At 41.0% G+C, this 22278-nt stretch overlaps 1 protein-coding gene across 1 annotated transcript; it reads left to right on the top strand.

Moving 5' to 3' along the window:
* Positions 1–9061: 9061 nt before the first annotated feature.
* On the top strand, positions 9062–18437 carry PLA2G1B (phospholipase A2 group IB). Its single transcript, XM_051972933.1, has 4 exons — positions 9062–9173; positions 16442–16601; positions 17366–17493; positions 18231–18437. Exons 1-4 carry the CDS (start codon positions 9140–9142, stop codon positions 18347–18349), a joined length of 441 nt encoding a protein of 146 aa, XP_051828893.1. The 5' UTR covers positions 9062–9139; the 3' UTR covers positions 18350–18437.
* Positions 18438–22278: the final 3841 nt, after the last annotated feature.

Below are 22278 nucleotides of genomic sequence, written 5' to 3'. Positions count from 1 at the left end.
TTAATAATCACTAATCTTATTAACAATAAAAGCAACAATGAATAAAACTCTGCTGATTTATGTGTTTGGGGGGATATAGAATCACCCAGAACCTCAGAGTTGAAAGGCACTCTTAAGGTTGTCAAAGCTTACCTATATGGAGGTAATCTCTTTTTTTTTTTTTTAATTTTTTATTGACAGAACCCATGCCAGGGTAAATTTTTACAGCATTATCCCTTGCACTCACTTCTGTTCCGTTTCCCCTCCCTTCCTCCACCCCCTCCTCCAGATGGCAAGCAGTCCTTTACATGTTGAATAGGTTACAGTATATTCTAGATACAATATATGTGTGCAGAACCAAATACTTTTCTTGTTGCACAGGGAGAATTGGATTCAGAAGGTAGAAATAACCCGGGAAGAAAAACAGAAATGCAAGTAGTTTATATTCATTTCCAGTGTTCTTTCTTGGGTGTAGCTGCTTCTGTCCATCTTTGATCAATTAAGGCTCTCTTTATCGAAGAGATCCACTTTCATCAGAATACATCCTCAAACAGTATCATTGTTGAGGTATATAATGATCTCCTGGTTCTGCTCATTTCACTTAGCATCATTCATGTAAGTCTCGCCAGTCCTCTCTGTATTCATCCTGCTGGTCGTTCCTTACAGAACAATAATATTCCATAACGTTCATATACCACAATTTACCCAGCCATTCTCCAATTGATGGGCATCCATTCATTTTCCAGTTTCTAGCCACTACAAACAGGGCTGCCACAAACATTCTTGTACATACAGGTCCCTTTCCCTTCTTTAGTATCTCTTTGGGGTATAAGCCCAGTAGAGACACTGCAGGATCAAAGGGGATGCACAGTTTGATAACTTTTTGAGCATAATTCCAAATTGCTCTATATGGAAGTCATCTCGAAAGAACTTTAATCATTTAAAGAGTTGAATCCCACAACTGTGACCCTGAGGGGGAACGTGGGTAATTTACCATCTGGTGAGGGCAGCAAACACGTCGTTAGCTGTTCTTTCCACTGAAGACTTTGTCCTTTCCAGGCTGGGAGAGACTAATCGCCACACACCTGTGTTTGGATGAAGACCAAGCTGGGGGTGTCTGGGAGCACATCTGAGGTGGGGCTGGGCAAAAATTTGGAGAAGCTGAAGGTGGAACCAGAAGCATCCCCACTGCCCACCGTGAAATAATGGCCCATTGTTCCACTGCCAGAGAGATCCTGACCTCTAAGGGCCCTGGGTTCAAATTCTGACTCTGATACTTGCTGGCTTCCCTTCCTGAGCCTTAGTTTTCTCATTTACCTACTTTATGAGATCATACATAGGAGGCAGCTGGATAGAGCACCAGCCCTAAAGTCAGGAGTACTTGAGTTCAAATAGGGTCTCAAATACTTAACACGTCCTGGCTGTGTGACCCTGGGCAAATTACTTTACCCCGATTGCCTCAGCAAAAAAGTAAATAAATAAAAATTAAAAGAAAAATTTAAATATAAAATAAAACCTAAATCCAGGTTTTAGGGGCTTAGAGGGAAGAGACCTCAGAGACTAGTCCAGTCTCCTTATTTGAGAAAATGGAGACCCAAGGAGATTGGAGAAGGAAAAAACCACAAATACTTTCCATTTATCATTCACAATCAAGACATTTCTGGCTTAAAGAGAAATTCTGTTTGGCAGAGTTCCCCCATGCCCTTTGACGTCTGGATCCCAAATTGAGGTGATGTTTTTCAGAACCTTTTTGTTTGTTTTGATTTTGGTTTTGGAGGCAATCAGGGTGAAGTGACTTGTCCGGGGTCTTACAGCTAATAAGTATCTGAGGCTGGCTTTGAATTCAGACCCTTTTCCCAGGGTGCTGTTCTTTGGAATCTTGAAGAAGGAAATCACAATAGGTAAAAAAATACAGTTTGGAGTTCACATTACAGAATAGTTGTCCGGGCCCTCCTGGAACTTTCTATTCAAATATTCTCCAGGAATAAACAAAGAGATCTCTCCCCAGATAGCTGAACCTTTTTCAGTGGAAATCCTTTTTCAGTGTCTCTCAAAGGATGAAGGGAGAGGAGAAGGCCTTGAGATAGGAATACGGCAGGGTTGGGAGGGAAGGAACAAGGCTCTCTTAAGTTCCTACTGTGTGCACCCTGGGCAAGTCACTTAACCCCAATTGCCTCAGGGGGGGAAACCTATGAGTGAGTTTAAACTCATTTAACTTCTGAGAACCTCAATTTCTTCATCTGTAAAAATGCCAATTATCATTTTCCAGAATTGTTAGGAGGATGGAAGGAGATATTTGTAAATGGCTTTACAAACATTAGGGCATCTAAAGCTGATTCCAGATAACTGTATGTTAGAAACAGGGCCCTAGATTTGGAACCAGAAAACAGACAAACCCTTCCTGCGGCATTTACTACTGCTGTGACATTCGTCAAGCCGTGTCATTCTTCTGGACCTCGGTTTCCTTTTCTGTAAAAACCAAAGGAGCTAGACTAGATAATCTTTAATCTTAGCTAGGGGTCCCGGGAACAGGCAAATGTAGGAGTTAAGACTGTGTATTTTTCCAGGGCAAGAAAACAGTAGTATCCTGCTTGCCCCGCAAATGTGGCTGACTGTATAAACATTGGGAAATTTTCCCTGGCTCTTTCTAAAGGTGATGGAGTGCCCAGACAAGCCCTGGTTGTTTTAGAAGGCTTCCTAATCCCTTGAGCATTTCCTCCTCCTGGCACCTGTTGGATCATGAGACCTAGGGCCGGAAGAAGACTTGGAGGGCACCCAATCCATGTGGGAAACTGAGTCTCCATTATATATGCCTCCGATCATTGGTTGTTTCTTGCTCTCCGGTCTCACTCTCTTGCTCGGCTCTTAGCTTCCACTTCTCAAGTCTTGGTGACATTCAAGTAAACCAGGGGAACCTTCCTCTTTGCCCAAAGCTGAGACGGCTGGGGAGGAAGGGGGTCGGAGGGAGGGGGCACTTGCTGTAGAGCCTGGATTTTGTTCTGACTCCAAGGATCCCATCTCTCTCCATTTTCTTTGTTCCGGGTGGAGAAAGAGGAGATGAAAGTAGCTCCATGTAATGCCTTCCCCACATATTTTCTAGGGATCCTGGAGGGTTTTTCCCTGGATGCGATATGTGGGTACTGGGACAATTTCAAAGCTGGCTTTGCTCTGTAACGGGAGGGATTGTAAAGGGCCAAGGTCCAGGCCCCTGAGCCTCTGATCCCCCCGGAATGATCCCCTTCTAGCAAAAAGGCTAAGGGGAAGATAAGAATAAGGGGAATGTATATTTCCTATATTGTTATGCCACAGTTCTCTTTAACTGTCCTGACTCAGTTTCCCTGTACGAGTTCCCTTGTCTCAGTTTCCTTAACTGTTCTGTCTCAATCTCTTTAGTTGTAAATCCCCCTCTGACCCAGTAAGACTGAGGACTATTTGTTCAAAAGTTATAAATTAGCAAGATAAACAAGAGAGTAGGCCTCCTGACTTTTTTCTGTCCTCAAGGATTTACAATATCCCTCTAAAATATTCCAAGATATCTCATCGATATCTTTACTTCTTTGTATTCAGAAATCCTGTCTCTGGGTTTTCTAGGATTTATGGCCTCCCTATCCTGATAGAGGTTTTCCCTCACTTCTTACCCCTTCCTTTGTTTAGAGAAAAGGTATTTAAGAAGTTGGGGTTCCTCCATTCATGGCTGGAGGCTGGCCGCTGGCAGCTGTATGCTGGATGCTGGATTCTTTGGGATGACAGTCTCCTCCAGGCCTGGGACCAACATAGATTCCTTGGTCCCAGTATATCTTTATCTCTATCTGACTGGATAATTCCAAATGAGAGTCTTGTCCAGTCAATCTTACTCTCCCATTAATAAAATATTAGAACTCTCTAATCTCTCTCCTGCCTCAGTTTCTCTGGCATTACATTTTGGAGGTCCCCCCGAGATAATAGAAACTGAGAACTGGATTAGAGATTAGAGACCTCTCTGTCTCCACCTAGGTAGGAGGAGGCTCGAGATTTTGGTCTATTCCTTGGGAAAAGATAAGCACTCTGGATAGAAAAGGAAGCAGTTCTTCAGCCTCAGTCTGGCCTACAGAGGACCGCGAAAACGATTCAGCATTTGGGAGAGTAAGTTTGTCTGGGTATCTTTTGGGGTACCATCCGGTTCTGGTTCTGGTTCTGGTTATTCTGGTTCTGGTCTGGTCTGTTGCTAGCAACCTGTAGTCTCAGAATAAATACCAATGGGTTTAAAAGTTCTGAGACGGGTATTTTCTGGGATGTTGGAAAACATCCTCTGGGTATGTGTTATATGTTTGTTTAATGTTGTAACTGTGTAGTCTGTGTGATGTATATTCTATGTTCTATGTGATTTGTCTGTCTGTCATGTTGTTGGTTGGAAAAATTTTTAAGAACAACATTGCAACTGTGCTTAGTAAAATGGAAGTCCACGTGTGTCTGTGAGTGTCTGTGTTAAAAGTGAGCAAGCTTGTAAGAGATAAGAATTCAGCCTCTGTGTTGCAGACTTAGAAAATATCAAGAAGTTTGAAAAATCTTTCTCTCTCCCTCTCTCTGTCTCTGGCTGACTGCAGTAGCCTGTGAGGAAAAAGGAGAAAAGGGAGGGAAAGGAAGAAATAAAAAAAGGAAATGAATTTTAAAAAAATAGATTGAAAGGGATTTGAAAGTTTGGAAAGTTAAAATAGTAATGTATGTATATAGAAGAGCAGTGTGCTAACATTTAAAGGAAAGAAGTTTGAATGGAATATCTAGGCATTCTCTGTGAAGGCAGAGAAAAGCACTAAATGGGCTTGGAAGTTCCCAGAAGCCCCTTTGGATTCTGGAAGGGAAAAGGGAATTCAATGTGAAAGAAACTTCTCTCTGGGGGTGGAGGTCCTGGAAACAGCCCCTAGTCTGTTTTCTGATTTAAGAGCTTTGTTAAATTTTAAGAATAATGATTAAGAAATTTGGGAATTAGTTGTTTGAAAAATTTGCTTGTGATTTTAAACTTTTTTAAGGAAAAGTCTACTAGAGTAAAGAGCAATAAAATTTGAGCTTAGCCGGGCCTGGGCAATAAAAAGCTCTGGAGATGAGATGCTAATAGCTATTAGAAGAAATGTGGTGGAAAAGAAAGAAAAAAAAACTTTTAAAAACAGCTGTATTAGTTTGATTCAGTTTGTTACCTTCTGAAATATATTGAGTTATTTGTTAACATAAGTTATATCTTAAATCCATCTCTGCTGGACATGTGTGGGTTTTGTGGAGGTTTGGGCTATTCACTATAGTGTGAATCCTACAGGTTTTTGAAGGGAAAAGGAAAGAGGAATACAGGTGATTTGGGAAGGACTGATTTGTAGGAACAATTAGAGGTTTGCATGGTTTTAGAAGGTGAAAGAAAGACTTTTGGGAGTAGGTGGAGAGATGGGGGAGGGAGACACCCACCCCCACTATCTTCTGCTACTTTACCAAAGGAGCATCTGGGAAGGAAAGTTCTTTAAGGAGAGTGTTCAAGTATGTAGTCAGGCAGAAAGAGAAAGTTGGAAATGGGTGGATTTGGGAAGAAACCTGATGTTGGGAAACTGATGGGCTAAATCTTGAAAAGGATCCCCATGTGGGAAATTGAGTGGGAACCTGAGGGAAGTTTTTTCTAGGGGACAGGAGTGGGAGAAGGGTGACTATGTGGAATCCTCTCCTCCTCTCACCACCCTGAGTATGTTCCTGCCATTTTTTTTCTCATCTATTACCGCCAGTGCAGCAAACAGTGATTTTTTAAGGACATGCTTACTTTTAGGTTAATTGATTGAATATTTGTTTCTTGATACAAATGTTTTCTTAAGAGATATGGTCATAAATGTGATCCATACTTTGGTACGAATATTTCTAAAAGTTTAATTGCTATGTTAAAAACCTTCTTGAATTTTTTTATGTGGAATTGGGTTCTCTATATAAGTTTAAATTGATTGTATTGGGTCATCCTGAGGTTATTTAAAAGGCCTCTGAACATAATCGTTTTTTTCTTTGTCCTTTTGAAAACGTTTCTGTTATGGACGATATACAATTTGGGATTTTTTTCTATGTATTGGGTATTTTAAAAGCAAAATGATTTGTAGGTATAATATTCACTCATATAACATCTACCGAGATATGATAATTGTTCTAAGTTGTGAACTTACTGAGACAAAATTTCTTTCTGTTATTACTACAAGGTTATGATAAATTTTTGTTTAAACATCTGTTATTGGAGGTAAAAGTTTTTGGGCTTAGAGTTACTTAGTTAATGCTATTTGGGAGTTTTAAAGCTCCACCCTATGACAGTTACTGGGACGATCGATAAGCAGTTAAAACTCAACTGCTTATGTTATATTATAGTTATGTTCTTGCATTTTTCCTTCTGTAACTGATCTCTCTGATCAGAGCAATGGTCAATAGAAACTGTTAATGAAATTCAATTATGTCATGCCTTGCTATTTTCAGTCTGGTCATATGTAATCATTGTATCCTAGTTGCTTGGGCAACTGAGTATTTCACCTGGTCATCTGTTACTGGATATTTGTATTTTATTTCTTTAAGGTTTCTATATGATAAGAGGACAATTAACAGGGGTCTGTGGGACTGCAGCCGTTTGCTTGGCTTGTAAAGCAAACTTATCTCATCACATAGGAAACTGCTGGCCAATCCATTTTGACCTCCTCATGTTTTGCAGCAGTCTGATGAACTGAGTCTTTCTATCTGAGACTGATCTAATCTTTATGTGTTAGATTTGTGTTTTTGTTCTAGATTTCGGTCAAATTACAGATATTGGCTTGCTTTTGGGACCTGGATCAGCTTTGATTGTCACCACGGCACACACCCACTCTGCATGGAATGAGAGCCTCCTATCACTTCACAGCCTGAAGCAGCAGTTTGTACATGAGACCATGGACTGAACCCTGCATTGAGTGTACTTTGGACTGATATGAGGGACTTTGGGAATGGTTGATGACTGACTGTTAAACCTTGCCTGGATCATCTATTACTCTGTGTTTAAGATTTGATATGGGATTTGTTAAAACTGTGTAATTATTGCTGTTATGTTTGAGGGCTTTTTAGGAAATGGTACTGTATTAGTCTGTTACATATAGGGATTTTGATTCGCTCTTGGGATTTATATGGGGAATGGTCATTTGATAATTCCTTTCGTTGAGAAAAAAAAGGGGGGAGATAGAGATAGAACATTGGGGAAACTGGTATATTTTTTTCAAAATACCAAAAAGAATGGGAACCCCTAGCTCCTATTCACTTTGCCTTAGGCATTTCTGCCCCACCCCCTATCTCACTAGTTCAGATTGAATTTGGATGCTTTAGTTTTAGAATCCCTTATTTTGTTCAAATTGCCCTGGCAGACTCAGTTTTGGGATTTATTATTTTTTTAAGAAAAGTTTTAGAAATCAGACACCTGTCTTGGGACTGGCAGTCTCTCTGATCTGTTTTTCCATTCCTGTAACCCAGAAGTTCAAAGGACCTTGAAGTTTGGCATGAGGCACCTAAAAAGTTTGGGGTTTGCCTGCCTTGATGGTCTAACTGTGCATAATCTGCTCTGCAATCCTGCAGTTTCTGCAGCCCTGTCTGTCTGGGCGGGGACAGGTGGAGCTACTCCAGCCTTACCCTTCTCCCCTGGAGAGATCTGCCCCTCTGAATGGGGTTGAGCCTTTGGCCCTGCTGATCTGTAAGCAGAGACTGTTAAGTGCACAAATGACCACAGACCTAACTGTCCATCTCAAACTGGATTCTCTGGCAGAGGTGGTGCTCCAGAACTGGAGGGACCTGACATGCTTGCAACAAGGGAGCCTTTGTACAGCTGTTAACTCTGGGGCTATCAGGGAGAGACTTGCTCTTGCCATATGAGTCCTTACATTTTTCTAGTTTTATTTTGGCTCGTTTGCTTTACATAGGGTGGGACAAAGACCTCCTGGGTACCTAGAGGAAGGTGCTAAGATTCAAAGGTTTAAATATTTAGGAGAGTGTGGAATGTTATGCCGCAGTTCTCTTTAACTGTCCTGACTCAGTTTCCCTGTACAAGTTCCCTTAACTGTTCTGTCTCAATCTCTTTAGTTGTAAATCCCCCTCTGGCCCAGTAAGACTGAGGACTATTTGTTCAAAGGTTATAAATTAGCAAGATAAACAAGAGAGTAAGCCTCCTGACTTTTTTCTGTCCTCAAGGATTTACAATATCCCTCTAAAATATTCCAAGATATCTCATTGATATCTTTACTTCTTTGTATTCAGACATCCTGTCTCTGGGTTTTCTAGCATTTATGGCCTCCCTATCCTGATAGAGGTTTTCCCTCACTTCTTACCCCTTCCTTTGTTTAGAGAAAAGGTATTTAAGAACTTGGGGTTCCTCCATTCATTGCTGGAGGCTGGCTGCTAGATTCTTTGAGATGACAGTCTCCTCCAGCCTGGGACCAACATGGATTCCTTGGTCCCAGTATATCCTTATCTCTGTCTGACTGGATAATTTGAGACGAGAGTCCTGTCCAGTCAATCTTACTCTCCCATTAATAAAATATTAAAAAACTCTCTAATCTCTCTCCTGCCTCAGTTTCTCTGGCATTACATTTTGGAGGTCCCCCCGAATGCCAAATTTATTGGCATTTTCTTTGCTTTTAACTAAAACCTTTTATTCTGCATTTGAAAAAATACCAAATAAAATAGGTACCTCCATATGCATAATGGAACAGAAAAGAAGGATTGTATATAAAACTGCAGATCTTAATTTGCTTTCTTTTTCTTTTTTTGTTATATTTAATTCTAGAGGCAGTGGAGCCTAGGGATTAGTATTTGTCCTTGGAGCCAGAAAAACTAACAGTGCTGTGGGATCCTGGACAAGTCCCATAAACTCTTGATATCCCAAGCGGCCCTGCCTGGCTCACAGGGGCAAAGGACTGAAATTGGGTTGGAGGTACGAATCAGGATCCATCAAAGTTGAATGCATGTGTATTTTTTTTTTCAATAAGGCAGGCCTGGACTGGAGCTTAAGTATTTCCCAGAAGGACCAGTCAAGGCCAGCAAAGACGCTGGCAGAGGAGTGAACAAACACTACTCCCTTATCGCTGGGGCGCAAAACAGCTATAAAAACTGGGCTCCATGGACAACTCGGTCTTTATTTTTGTTCACCTTCTCTGAGAACAGGATGCATCTCCTCCTCCTGGCTGTCCTCCTGGCAGGTAAGGTGTTGATTGCATCAGCTCCCTGGGCGCCCCTGGGAGGGTCTGAAGCCAGAATGGCTCAAGGGGACACGGACAGAGCCTGTGGCTCTCAGGAAAAGGGTTCAGAATGTGAAGGACTCTCTTGGTATTGGTTTGTGACAAATTAGCTCATGCTTGGGCCTGGAAGAGGACTTAGAAGGTTTTGAAGCTAACGCTCTCATTTAACAGAAAAGGAAAGGGAGTCATCCAGTTAGAAAGTGGTCTCTTATATGTGAACTTGGGCCTCTGATCCAGATTTACTGAACTATCCTGTACAGCTTCCAGCTCCAGATCCCAATGATCCCAAGGACATGGGCAAGTCTAGGTTCAATCTAGCTTCTTTACCGAGGAATAACCTTCTCCCCTCCCTTTGTGAACTTCTGATTTTCTCCCTATAAAATCATGGAGTTGGATCCAATGGTCTCTAGGATCCCTCCCAGTCCTAGATCTGAGACAGACTTAGTTGTAAAATGGAGGCAGGCAGCTTGGAGGCCCTAGTGGTTATGATGTTGGAGGCTAGGCAAAAAAAGCTGAATCTGAATTCTGCCTCAGATATTCCTGTGTGACCCTAGTTTAGTCACTATTAAAACACTCAGCCTGCTTCTTTTTTTTCACCTCTAAAATGGGGATGATAGTAATAGCACCTACTTCATGAAGTTTTAAGAATCATATAATATTTGTAAAGTGCTTTATAAAGCTTATGCATTATTTAGTAAGTACTAATTATTAAATATCATCATCATCATCATCATCCTTCAACCCAAGTTCAAACCCTATTTTAGACACTTATAAACTATCTGGCCACAGGAAAGTCCTATAATCTTTCAGAACTTCAATGTCCTCTTCTGTCCTTTTTCATTAAAAAAAAATATTCATTTAACAATTTTGACTACAGGAAAGTCCTATAACCTTTCAGATCTTTCCTATCCTCTTCTGATCTTTTTCTTTTTTTAAAAAATTATTCATTTAACATTTTTGACTACAGGAAAGTCCTATAACCTTTCAGATCTTTCCTATCCTCTTCTGATCTTTTTCTTTTTTTAAAAAAATTATTCATTTAACATTTTTGACTACAGGAAAGTCCTATAACCTTTCAGACCTTCCATATTCTCTTCTGTCTTTTTTTCTTAAAAAAAAAAACCTATTTATTTAACATTTCATTTTTCTCCAACTTCATATAAAAACAATTTTCAACCTTCATTTTGAAAACTTTGAGTTCCAAATTCTCTCTCTTTGTCCCCATCCCCCTCCCTGAGAAGGCAAGCAATTTGATATAAGTTCTACATGTGTAACTATGTAAAAACTGTTTCCATTTTATCCTGTTGTATAAGGAAACAGACCCCCCCCCCAACACCCAAACCACCTCTCAAAACAAAGGAAGTGAAAACCGTCCAGCTTCAAATCTGCATTCAGATTCCACCAGTTTCATCGTGAGTCCTTTGGGATTGTCTTCCATCACTGTGTTGTTGAGAAGAGCTAAGATATTCACAGCTGATCATCTTACAATATAGCTATTACTTTGTATAAACTTCATATATGTTTCATATAAACTTTGTATACAATGTGGATACTCACATCTGTAATACCTGCTCCACGAGACAGTTGTGAGGAAAGCCACGATACCTTTGCAATCTCTGTGGTGCAATAGAAATAGGAGCTATCAATATGCTTCTATCTAATTAAATAATTGTGAGGGCCAGTGGCAACAGAAATAGGAGCTATTAATATGCTTCTATCTAATTAAATAATCGTGAGGGGCAGCGTAGCATTGGCCGGCCAGCTGGCTTAAGAGGCAAGTCAACGTAGGTGTAAGTCATTCTGGGTAAATCACTTAAACTCATAGTACACCCCCCTCTCCCCCAAGCAGTTCTGCTAATATCAGGAATTTCTGAACAGGTCAATCAGTCAATAAACAGACTGGGGAGGGCTGGGGAGACATAAAAAGCAAAAGACTCTGGCTTCGAGGAGTTCTCGATTAGATGGAGAAACAACAAGCAGATAGGAATAAACAAGTTGTATCCAGGAGAAATAATTAACGGAAAAGTCATTCCATTTAAGAGGGATTGAGAAAGACTTCTAGGAAAGGGGATCTTAGTTGGGACTTAATGGAAGAACATGGAGATGAGGAGGAAGAAGGCTCTAGGCATGAGGAACAGATCCCGAAACCGCCCAGAGCCATAAGATTGGAAGGTCTGATTCATAAAACAGCCTGGAGGCTGGTGTTCCTGGACAAAGTGCAGGCGAGGTGGTGAGGTGTGAGAAGACCAAGAGGTAGATGGGCCGGTTCAGAAGGGCCTGGAAATGCAAACAGTGTTCTGTATTTGATCCTGGAGGCCATAAGAAGCCACTGGTGTTTATTAAGCAGGGGCTGGGACATGATTAGAGCAGCACTTTAGGAAAATCCCTCTGGGCAGCTGAATGAAGAGTGGATTGGAGTGGGGAGGGACTGTTACTGGTCCAGGTGTGAAAGGATGAAGTGTTGTCGAGGGAAAAGTGGGGGTCTACTTGAGAGATGTTGCAAAACCCTTGGCAACAGCCCCGATGGACAAGAGGAAAGAGAGTCAGGAATCAAAAGTAACTTCTAGTTTGGGAACCTGGAGGATGGGGAGAATAGTGGTGTCCTTAACAATAATTCGAATGTTTGGGAGCTGGGAAGCATTTAGGGGAAATCACACACACATATATATAATGTTACTATGTTAATTATACATACATACATATATATAATATATGTGTGTGTGTACTATATATGCATAATTATATATATGTACTGTTAATTGTTTTACAGTTATCTCAATTGAGCCTTGCAATAATTATTCCCATTTTACAGATAAAGAAACTGAGGCAAATAGGTTAAGTGATTTGTCCAGGAACATACAGTTAGTAAATATCTAAGATCAGATTGAACTCAGGTCTTCCTGATTCTAAGTCTAGAACTCTCTCTACTGAGCTGATAAGAAGTATGGGGGTTTAGTTTAGGACATATTTAATTTAAAATGTCTACTGCACATGCAGTCCAAGATGTGTTAAAGCCATTTGGAGATTCCAAATTGGAAGTCAGCAGAGACTTTTGAGCATGATAGGCAGAGTCATCAGCAGAGAGATGGTAATTAAATCCATAGCAGCTACTGAAGTCATCAAGTCATATTAGAGGGAGAAGAGAAGACCAGGAAACCTTGTGAGATGTCAGTGGTCAGTGGTTGTGGTCTGGAGGAGAATTCAGCAAAGGAAGAAGAGAAGACACGGTCAGAGAGGTAGAAGGAGAATCTGGGGGGCCTGGAAACCTAGAGAGAAGAGAGTACCCAGGAGGAGAGAGTGATGGGCCAAGAAGCAAGAAGAATGAGGGAGGAACAGCTTGATTGCCATTAGTAAAATTCATAGGTCAGGACCAAAAAGGAGAAGCAAAACCGGGATTATATTGTGTTTTTGGTGCTTCCTCTAAAGTCATCATCTGATACCCCATTCTAGAACCCAGAAAAGCCATTTTTTTCTTTGTTTCACCAGCGCTTAGCACACAGTGGCTGGCGAACGTTGCTGTTCTATCCTTCATTTGGACTCTTAATGACCATGGGACTTTAGTAAACAATACTGTCCAGGGGGCATTCTTGGAAAAGATATTAGAGTGGTTTGCCATTTCCTTCTTCAGTGAATTAAGGCAAAGAGTGGTTAAGTGACTTATCCAGTATCACACAATGAGTAACCATCTGAGGTAGCATTTGAATTCACATCTTCCAATCTAGTGAACCATCTATCCAAGATATGGCTTTGCTGCTCCCAACATTAGTTTGTAAAAATTTTGTATGTTACAAATTTCTGCCAAAGTAATTTTCCTTAAATGTCGATCTTTCCTCTAGGATAAAGCAAATACCTCTGGGTACTAACACCCTTTACAACATGATCCTAATCCAATTTTTTTTATCCTTATTGGACATCACTTTCCCTCCTATACTCTCTGATGTTTTCTCTCTGGTCGCTTGACCACACTTGACATTGAAATGAATATTCCTAATGAATATTGATATGGAAATTTTAAATAAAAATTAACAAGGAAAGTACAGTGACATTAATGAAAAATAAACGTTTAACAAGGAAACTACAAATATTATACACCATGAGCAGGCTGGATTTATATCAGGAAATGTAAGGCTGATTCAATATTAGGAATATTCATTATTAGAGATATTCAGTATTAGAATACCATAAAGGTAATAGGCCATACTCCTAACAAAGGCAACAAAAGTCATATTATTATGTCAATAAATGCAAAAAGACTTCTGACAATATACAACACCCATTCTTTAAAAAAAAGATACTGAAATTAAAATAAGTCATATCTATGGAAACCCAAAAGCCAGTATTATATGTAGCATTTTTTAAAATGAAGAAACAAAATTATTGCTTTTTATAGAGAATATGATGTTTTTCAGAGAACCCAAGAGAGTTACCAATTGAAGTTACGGGAAATAAAACAAATACACACAAATAACTGGCATATTTGTATAATACCAGTAAAATCCAGCAGGAAGAGATAGAGAAATTCTATTTAAAGTAACTATAGATATTTGCTAAAGCTCACACAAGAACTATATGAACTGTCTCTGAATCAATAAACGCTTATTAGATTGTAAGCTTCTTGGAGGCAACAATTCTTTTTTTTTTTTTTTAATAGTTTTTGCATCCCCAGCCCTTAGTACTATGTTACCACATAAACGACACTTAATAAATGTTAATGGTTAGCTGAAATTAAAGAAACATGAAAGAAATGATTCATGTCAGATTTATGAATAGGTTCTACTCTTGAGGTTCTACCTCATACCCCTCTGATTGGCAAAACTGACACAAAAGGAAAATTATAAATGCCGGAGGGACTATGTGAAAAGAGATACATTATGAAATTATTGGTATAACTATGAATTGCTCTAGCCTTTCTGGAATTAAAATGCATCCAGGAAGTAAAATACATAATTGTGATTACATAATCACAGAAACAAAATCAATATAGCTAAAATTAGAAACAAGGCAGAGAATTGGAGAAAAAAGTTTTAGCAGCAAGTTTCTCTGATAAAAGTCCTGTCTCTAAGAGAGGGAATTGATTCAAATTTATAATTATAAGAATAAGAATCATTCCTCAGTTGATAAGACTTATGTAAAAAGATTAAGTAGGCAGTTTGAAGGGGAAGAAATCCAAGCTATCAATATGGAAAAAATGCTCTCACTTACTAGAAATTAGAAAAACAGAAATTAAAATAACTCTTGAGGTTCTACCTCATACCCCTCTGATTGGCAAAGCTGACACAAAAGGAAAATTACAAATGCCAGAGGGACTCTGCGAAAAGTGATACATTACGAAATTATTGGTATAACTAGGAACTGCTCTAGCTCTTCTGGAAGTAAAATGCATACAGGAAGTAAAATACATAATTGTGGTTACATAAAAGTATTGCAGAAACAAAATCAATATAGCTAAAATTAGAAACAAGGCAGAGAATTGGAGGAAAAAAGTTTTAGCAGCAAGTTTCTCTGATAAAAGTCTTGTTCCTAAGAGAGAGGATCGATTCAAATTTATAATTATAAGAATAAGAATCATTCCCCAGTTGATAAAAAAAAAAAACCTCATGTCAAAAGAATAAGTATGCAGTTTGAAGGGGAAGAAATCCAAGCTATCAATATGAAAAAAATGCTCTCTTACTAAAAATTAGAAAAACAGAAATTAAAATAACTCTTGAGGTTCTACCTCGTACCTCTCTGATTGGCAAAGCTGACACAAAAGGAAAATTACAAATGCCGGAAGGACTATGGGAAAAGAGATACATTATGGAATTATTGTTATAATGGTGAACTGCTCTAGTTCTTCTGGAAGGCAATTGGAACTCTGCCTAAAAAATTATTAAACTGTGCATCCCTTTTGACCTAGCTATACTAGGCATATATACCCTATAGAGATCAAAGAAAGAGCAAAAGGACCCATATGTGCAAACAACTCTTAACATAATGGCCAATCACACTCCTGAAGGACTCAGGATGAAATAGGCTACCCACTTCCAAATAGAGAACTGATGGATTCGGAAGAGATTGAGGCATATGGGGTGTATGGAGGTGTGTGGGGGTGTGGGTATATATATACACACACACACACACACACACACACACACACACACACATATATACATATTTTGCAGACATGGCTGATGTGGGAACTTGTTCTGCTTGACTATACATATTTGTAAAGAATTTTGTTTTGTTCTTTCTTTTTCCCTAGGACAAAAGAAATGTGGAAGGAGAGAATATGGAATTGAAAATAAAATTGAATTTTAAAATAATATTAGGGGGCAGCTAGGTGGTGCAGTGGATAGAGCACCAGCCCTGAAGTCAGGAGGACCTAAGTTCAAATCTGATCTCAGACACTTAATATTTCCTAGCTATGTGACCCCGGCAAGTCACTTCACCCCAAATGCCATAGCAAAAATAATAATAATAATAATAATATTGGAACAGTAGATAGGAGCTATATTGTAGTAGGGAAGCTAGGTGGCACAGTGGACAGAGCACTGGGCCTGAAGGTAGTTCGTCTTCCTGAATTCAAACCTGGCCTCCAGACATTTATGTAACCTTGGGCAAGTCACTTTGCCCTGTTCATCTGAGTTTCCTCATCTGTAAAATGAGCTGGAAAAGGCAAGGGCCAACCATGCCAGGATCTCTGCCAAGAAAACCTCAAACAGGGTTGTGGAGAGTGGGATGTGACTGCATAACAATATCGTGGTGGTCTTTAAATATCCAGTTGAGGACTTTTACCTGAGAGGCAACAAGTTGACACTGAAGGGTAGTTTGTGGTTTTTTTATTTTTTTTATTTTTAAGCACAGAAGTGTTATGGGCAGGTGAATCATACCTTAGTAAGTCCTAGTGGTCAGAAGTGGGATGCTCCTGAATCCAGAAGCTTCTCTACCTGTTGCGACCATGGGCCAGTCCCAATTTAGGGAGGCCCATTGAACCTTGTCAGAATCATGTTTTTAAATGTATAAAATAAAATACACAGGGTTTCAGAGGAAACTAATTCTGTTAAAATAGTTATTAAGATTGCTTTTTTTAAATAAACAAATTTATGGGTATTCAGTCTAAACTCTTTAGCGTTGGTTGCTGGAATGACGTTTCAGCTGTAAATCTCACGATCCTATAGACTGAGTCCGTGATCTTGGTCTCAATCCCTGGCAAGCTAACCAACCACGACCTGTGTTTTCCCCTTCTTCAGTGGGCACTACTGTCGAAGGTGGAAGGCCCCGAGCAGTATGGCAGTTCCGAAATATGATCAAGTGCGTCATTCCCGAAAGTGACCCCCTGAAGGACTACAACAATTATGGTTGCTACTGTGGTCTGGGAGGCAGCGGCAACCCTGTGGACGAGCTTGACCAGTGAGTAACCGGGTCAAGAAAGATGGCAGGTCTCAGGCCTTGGAGCCAACTGGATTCAGTAAACAGAGTTATGGGCTAATCTAATCCGACCTAGGATCCTTTCTAGCGCTAGATTTTGTAGTTTTTTAATGCTTGCTCAGGCGCCTAAAGGGCTGAGCTGGGGTCAGGCAGACCCATGTTCAAACCCCATCTTAGATAATTACTAGCTGTGAGATCCTGGTAAGTCACTTAAATCTTCCGCAGCCTCAGGTTGCTCAAATATAAAGTCAAGATAATGGGATCGATCCAGCTAAATTCTAAAAGATTCTTTACCAGGTTGGCCACAGGGAAAAGGAGAACAATCAACCAGTCATTCAGCTGATGAGCCTTTACTGAGTTTCCTTTTGACTTTCAACTGTAAGCTCCCCATGGGTGGTCTTCCCCACAAGATTGAGCTGTAGATCATTGCCGCCCCCAAGAAGTGCCATCTTCTCAAACTGTTTTTCTCTGTCCTGCGGCCACCGTCATGCTTAAAGGATGGGAGGGTGATGACATGGCCTGCTGGAGAGCCAGAGGCCTGGGTGGGCACAGGGAGGAAGTCAAAGGGTCCTCAGCTTTTAGCAGCAGAGAAAATAGAGGAAGAATATGGGTGGGGTGGGAGAAAGTTAGTCTGCAGAACCTGCAGCCTTAGAGGCTGGGGCAAAGGCCTGGAAAAGGTGGCCACCTGTGGCCCGGCACCTGGGCAAGCTTCTGGCTTGGCACTAATTGTCATCCTTGCCCTTCAGATGCTGTCAGACACATGACCGATGCTATGCAGCTGCCAAGAAACTGGACAGCTGCAAGTTCCTCCTGGATAACCCCTACACTAAGATTTATTCCTACAGCTGCTCTGACAATGAGATCACCTGCGCAAGTATGTGCACCTCAGACCTCACTGTGTCCTTGAGGGCCAGTAGGCCTCTCATAAGGGGAAAGGACACCTGATTTAGTGTCCTAGAAAATTCAGGCATTCCCTGTTCTAAGGTCCCTCCTAGCTCTGACATCCCCTGTTCTAAGGCCCCTTCCAGCCCTGACATTCCCTGTTATAAGGGCCCTTCTAGCCCTGATATCCCCTGTTCTAAGCCCCCTCCCAGCCCTGATATCCCCTGTTCTAAGCCCCCTCCCAGCCCTGATATCCCCTGTTCTAAGCCCCCTCCCAGCCCTGATATCCCCTGTTCTAAGGCCCCTCCCAGCCCTGACATCCCCTGTTCTAAGGCCCCTCCCAGCCCTGATATCCCCTGTTCTAAGCCCCCTCCCAGCCCTGATATCCCCTGTTCTAAGACCCCTCCCAGGCCTGATACCCCATGTTCTATGGCCCCTCCCAGTCCTGAGATCCCCTGTTCTAAGGCCCCTCCCAGCCCTGATATCCCCTGTTCTAAGCCCCCTCCCAGCCCTGATATCCCCTGTTCTAAGACCCCTCCCAGGCCTGATACCCCATGTTCTATGGCCCCTCCCAGTCCTGAGATCCCCTGTTCTAAGGCCCCTCCCAGCCCTAACATCCCCTGTTCTAAGATTCTTCCCAGCTGTGACATTCTATGATAAAAGTCAATTGCATAAATCCGGGATGTTCCTCATGCTTAGCTCAGACCTTTTTCTGTCTTCCCTCTTTAGGCAAAAATAATGAATGTAAAGCCTTCATCTGCGACTGTGACCGCAATGCTGCCATCTGCTTTTCTAAGGCCCCATACAATCCAGAACATAAGAACCTGGACACTAAGAAACACTGCTAGACTGCTGGCCCCCAGCCCCCCCAGAAGCAGCCACCTTCCTCTGAGCCAGTAGGTGGTCTCTTTCATTAAAGCATCCTTTTGAAAGGTTTCCTGTGGTCTGGCTTTTTCTTTCCTCCCCTTGGGCGCTTGGACCCAAGGATTGCCCTTAGCAAGGTTCTGTTAGTCTTCTCTCTAACTCTTGACATCTAGAGGAAGGCAGAGTTGGGAAGATATTCAGCACTGAAATCACCCAGTGTGGTAGAAGAGAGCACCAGGCCCAACATCGAAGAGGCATCCATTTACTCCTGATTTTTCCACCTGGGACAAAAGTGACCTTGGGAAGAGAAAACTGTATTAATGAACAAACGACGAACGAACGAACGAATGAATGAGAAAACATTTCCTGTCAAGCTCAGATCTGAGTCCCACGTATGAGAAAGGATATTGGATTTCAGGATAATTTATAATATGATGTCTGGGGGTTTCATGTTCTTCCAATCTTTCTAGGCTTCCTGGTTCAAAACTTGAAAATTAATTCATCTTTGATTCCTCCCTCTTACTGCCCTCATCTCCATCTAAATAATTGTCAATTTTTGTCACTTTTAGGGCTATAAACATCTCTTAAATCGGTCTGAATTATCCCCATTCTTGTCCTGATCACCTCTGGACTACAGGAATGGTCTCCTTACCCACAACCTAATTCTCTCTTAGCATTCATTTTCCTTATAGCTTTCAAAAACCTCCCTAAGTACAGTTGGGCTGACTCTGTCACTCTGTTGTCCAGAACTTTTGAAACCCCAATAGCTGTAGAGACCCCAATACTTCAAGAAACTGCCAGATCACCCCAGCCTTGGGAATGATGTAGTCACCTTAGGAATGTAGTTATTGGAGTGATGGGGCACAACCTTGAAGAGTGCGTGTAAAAGAAAGGGAGTTAGACCTGATATCTTTATTCCACCAAGTCATCCTTCAAGGATGTCTGGTTTGTCATCCAAAAGTCTGGACTGCTATATTTCACCTGGACTCAAACATGAAAGAACAAAAGAAAGAAAGAAAGAAAGAAAGAAAGAAAGAAAAAAGAAAGAAAGAAAGAAAGAAAGAAAAAGAAAGAAAGAAAAAGAAAGAAGAAAGAAAGAAAGAAAGAAAGAAAGAAAGGAAGGAAGGAAGGAAGGAAGGAAGGAAGAAGAAGGAAGGAAGGAAGGAAGAAAGAAAAAAGGAAGGAAGGAAGGAAGGAAGGAAGAAGGAAGGAAGGAAGGAAGGAAGGAAGGAAGGAAGGAAGGAAGGAAGGAAGGAAGGAAGGAAGGAAGAAAGAAAGAAAGAAAGGGGGTGTTTGTTAGCTCCCATTCCCAAGTTTCCATCTGTAATATCTGGGCTAGCTTTCTGCAGGTCCTTGGTCTCGGCAGAATAAACACCACAAAGATGGTCAGGAATAGGGTCTAGAGTCTTTATTTTGGCTCAGTCTTGATCTTAGTGGAGGAGGCAGGAGGCAGGAGAGCCACCAGGAGGATGGCCAAAATGGAATGTCTCTTTTCCAGTCCTTCTCAGCCCTTAAATACCCTATTACAATTACATCATTACAGCAGAATGATTATGTGTGAACTAGAGAACCATTATATCACCATGCTAAGTACTAAGTATATGTGAACTAGAGAACCATCATCTCATCAATTCCAATGAGTTAACATCTTGTTGTAAGTATCCTTGCTTCAAGTATACTTCTCCAAAGTTCTGGTCCTCTACATCCACCAATCACGTGAACCCCAATCCATGATGTCATTTTCACCCTCCTCTGTTTTTTTGTTCTATTCCCTAAATCCTTATACATGTATCTATTTGCATCTTGCTCTTGGTTATCTTCCCCCTACTGGAATGTAGCCTGCTCTAATTAGCATTACAATTCTAATAAAAATCTGCTTCTTCACTCTCCAAATTTTGGGAGGACACCTGTGTCACTGGTCCAGAATACCAATATTCTGGAAATATTGAACTCCTGAACCCCAACCCCTTCACCTTGGCATTCAAGACCAATAGCAAAATAGCTCCCACTTACCTTTTCAGGTTCATTCACCCTTCCCTTTATGAACTCTATGCTTCTATTAAATTGGACTTTAGTCAAGCAGCATTTATTAAGCATCTATGTGCCAGTCACAGTGCTAAGTGCCAGGTTACAAAGAAAAACAAAAGACAATCTGATGCAAGAGACAACATGCTAACAAGTTATTTATTTATTGTGTGAGCTTAAGCTACTCGCCTCATTTCTGGACCTCAGTCTGTTCTAGCAACTTCAGAAGGAAGGAACTGAATTACTAATCACCATCAGAGTCCCTTCCAGCTCCAAAAAAAAACAAACAAAAAACTAAAAACTAAAAAAAAAAAACGCTCAAACGATCAGCGCTATCATTTATTACACCAGGTACTATAATAGATTTTGGAGGAGCGAAGACAAAAATGAAATAATTCCCTGAAGGGCTAATTAGTCTGAGAACAACACAGGCTCATTTAACTAGATACAAAACTATGTAGCAAGTGTTGAGGTCTAGCTTTGGGGTACCTAAATGAAATTAGGGTTAAGGTCTAGTGGCAGGTTTGGGGTACAGATTCGGTGCAAGGGGGTCTAGTAGCGGCGCAAGTTCCCAATAAAAGCATTTATTGGCCCAGAGAGCTAGACTGATAAAAGAGGTTTATTATTAGATAAGCAAAGGTAAAGTATAGGCAAAGGTAGAGATAAGGAGGGCATTGGACAGAGAGTCCAGTGGACAGAGGGTCCTCACATGTAGCCATGTTTGGAATCTCTGCAAAGAGGGGTTCCCAGCGTGGCCTTTTTATAATAGGAGACTTAGCTCGAGGGGCTTTCGGGTGTAGCCCCAAAGTTGGCTCAAATCCGGGTGGGGCTGGGAACAGGTCAGATCTTCTATTGGAATTCAAAAGGACCAGGATTTGTGAGTTAAAGAGCAATTTACATTATTAACTAGGAGAGGGTGGGAATCTAGAAAGCAAGCTTTCCCGCATCAGCAAGTGCACTCATCTTCATGAGTTCGAATCTGATCTCAGATATTTCCTAACTGTATAATGATCAAGTTTGTTTCCTCATCTGTTAAATGAGCTGGAAATGATTCCCCCAAAAGGTACTTCAGTATTTTTGCCAAGAAAACTCCAAATCCGGCCATGACTGAAACTACCAAACAGCAGCAGTGGGGAAAAACATGAAAAACAAAGAGAAAAAAATTGTCTTATCTGCACTCAACATCAGTTCTCCATTTAGATAGACTGCATTTTTCATCAGGAATCCTTTGGAACTGTCACGGTTTGTGGTATTGCTCTGAGTTGCTAAGTCTTTCATATTATTGCACTGCTATTATTGTGCATAACGCTTGCCTAGATCTGCTCACTTCACTTTGCATCAGTTCACAAAAGCCTTCCCACATTTTCTGAACCTACCCCTCAACATTGCCCGCAGCATACTAGTTTCCATCGCAACTGGGCTATTCCTCAAGCGAGGGAATCCCGTTTCTGATTGGATCAGAATCCCGATTCTGATCCAAAAATAAATATTTTTGGATGTGTGTGTTTCCTTTTTCTTTTATCTCTTTGGTCCTAGGTTTGATTTTGCTGGGTCAAAGGGGATGCCATGTCCTTACAGAAGGGCAGTTAATACACAGTATCTGGATGGGTGGCTGAAACCTGAGGATAAAGGATGTTGAAAGGCTAAATGAAAGCGTTTCCATTTCATTCTAAGAGCAATGGGGAGCCACCGAAGCTTCATGACCAAGAGTGTGACTCCAATGCATCCCCCAACTGCCAAGCATTTCTCTGCGTCCCACCTATGCAGCCTCAAAAGGAAATTCTAAAGCCTTTAAAGAACGATTCAATAATGAAAAACAAACGCCCACAACGGCCAAGTACAAAAACGCAACAACCTGGTAAAGAAAAACTGCCTCGAAGGGCTGGAG

Source organism: Antechinus flavipes, chromosome 1, assembly GCF_016432865.1.
Source record: "Antechinus flavipes isolate AdamAnt ecotype Samford, QLD, Australia chromosome 1, AdamAnt_v2, whole genome shotgun sequence".
Taxonomy (NCBI): Eukaryota; Metazoa; Chordata; class Mammalia; order Dasyuromorphia; family Dasyuridae; genus Antechinus; species Antechinus flavipes.
Note: the sequence above shows the minus strand (reverse complement) of the source record. Positions and strands in the feature narration are given on the sequence as shown.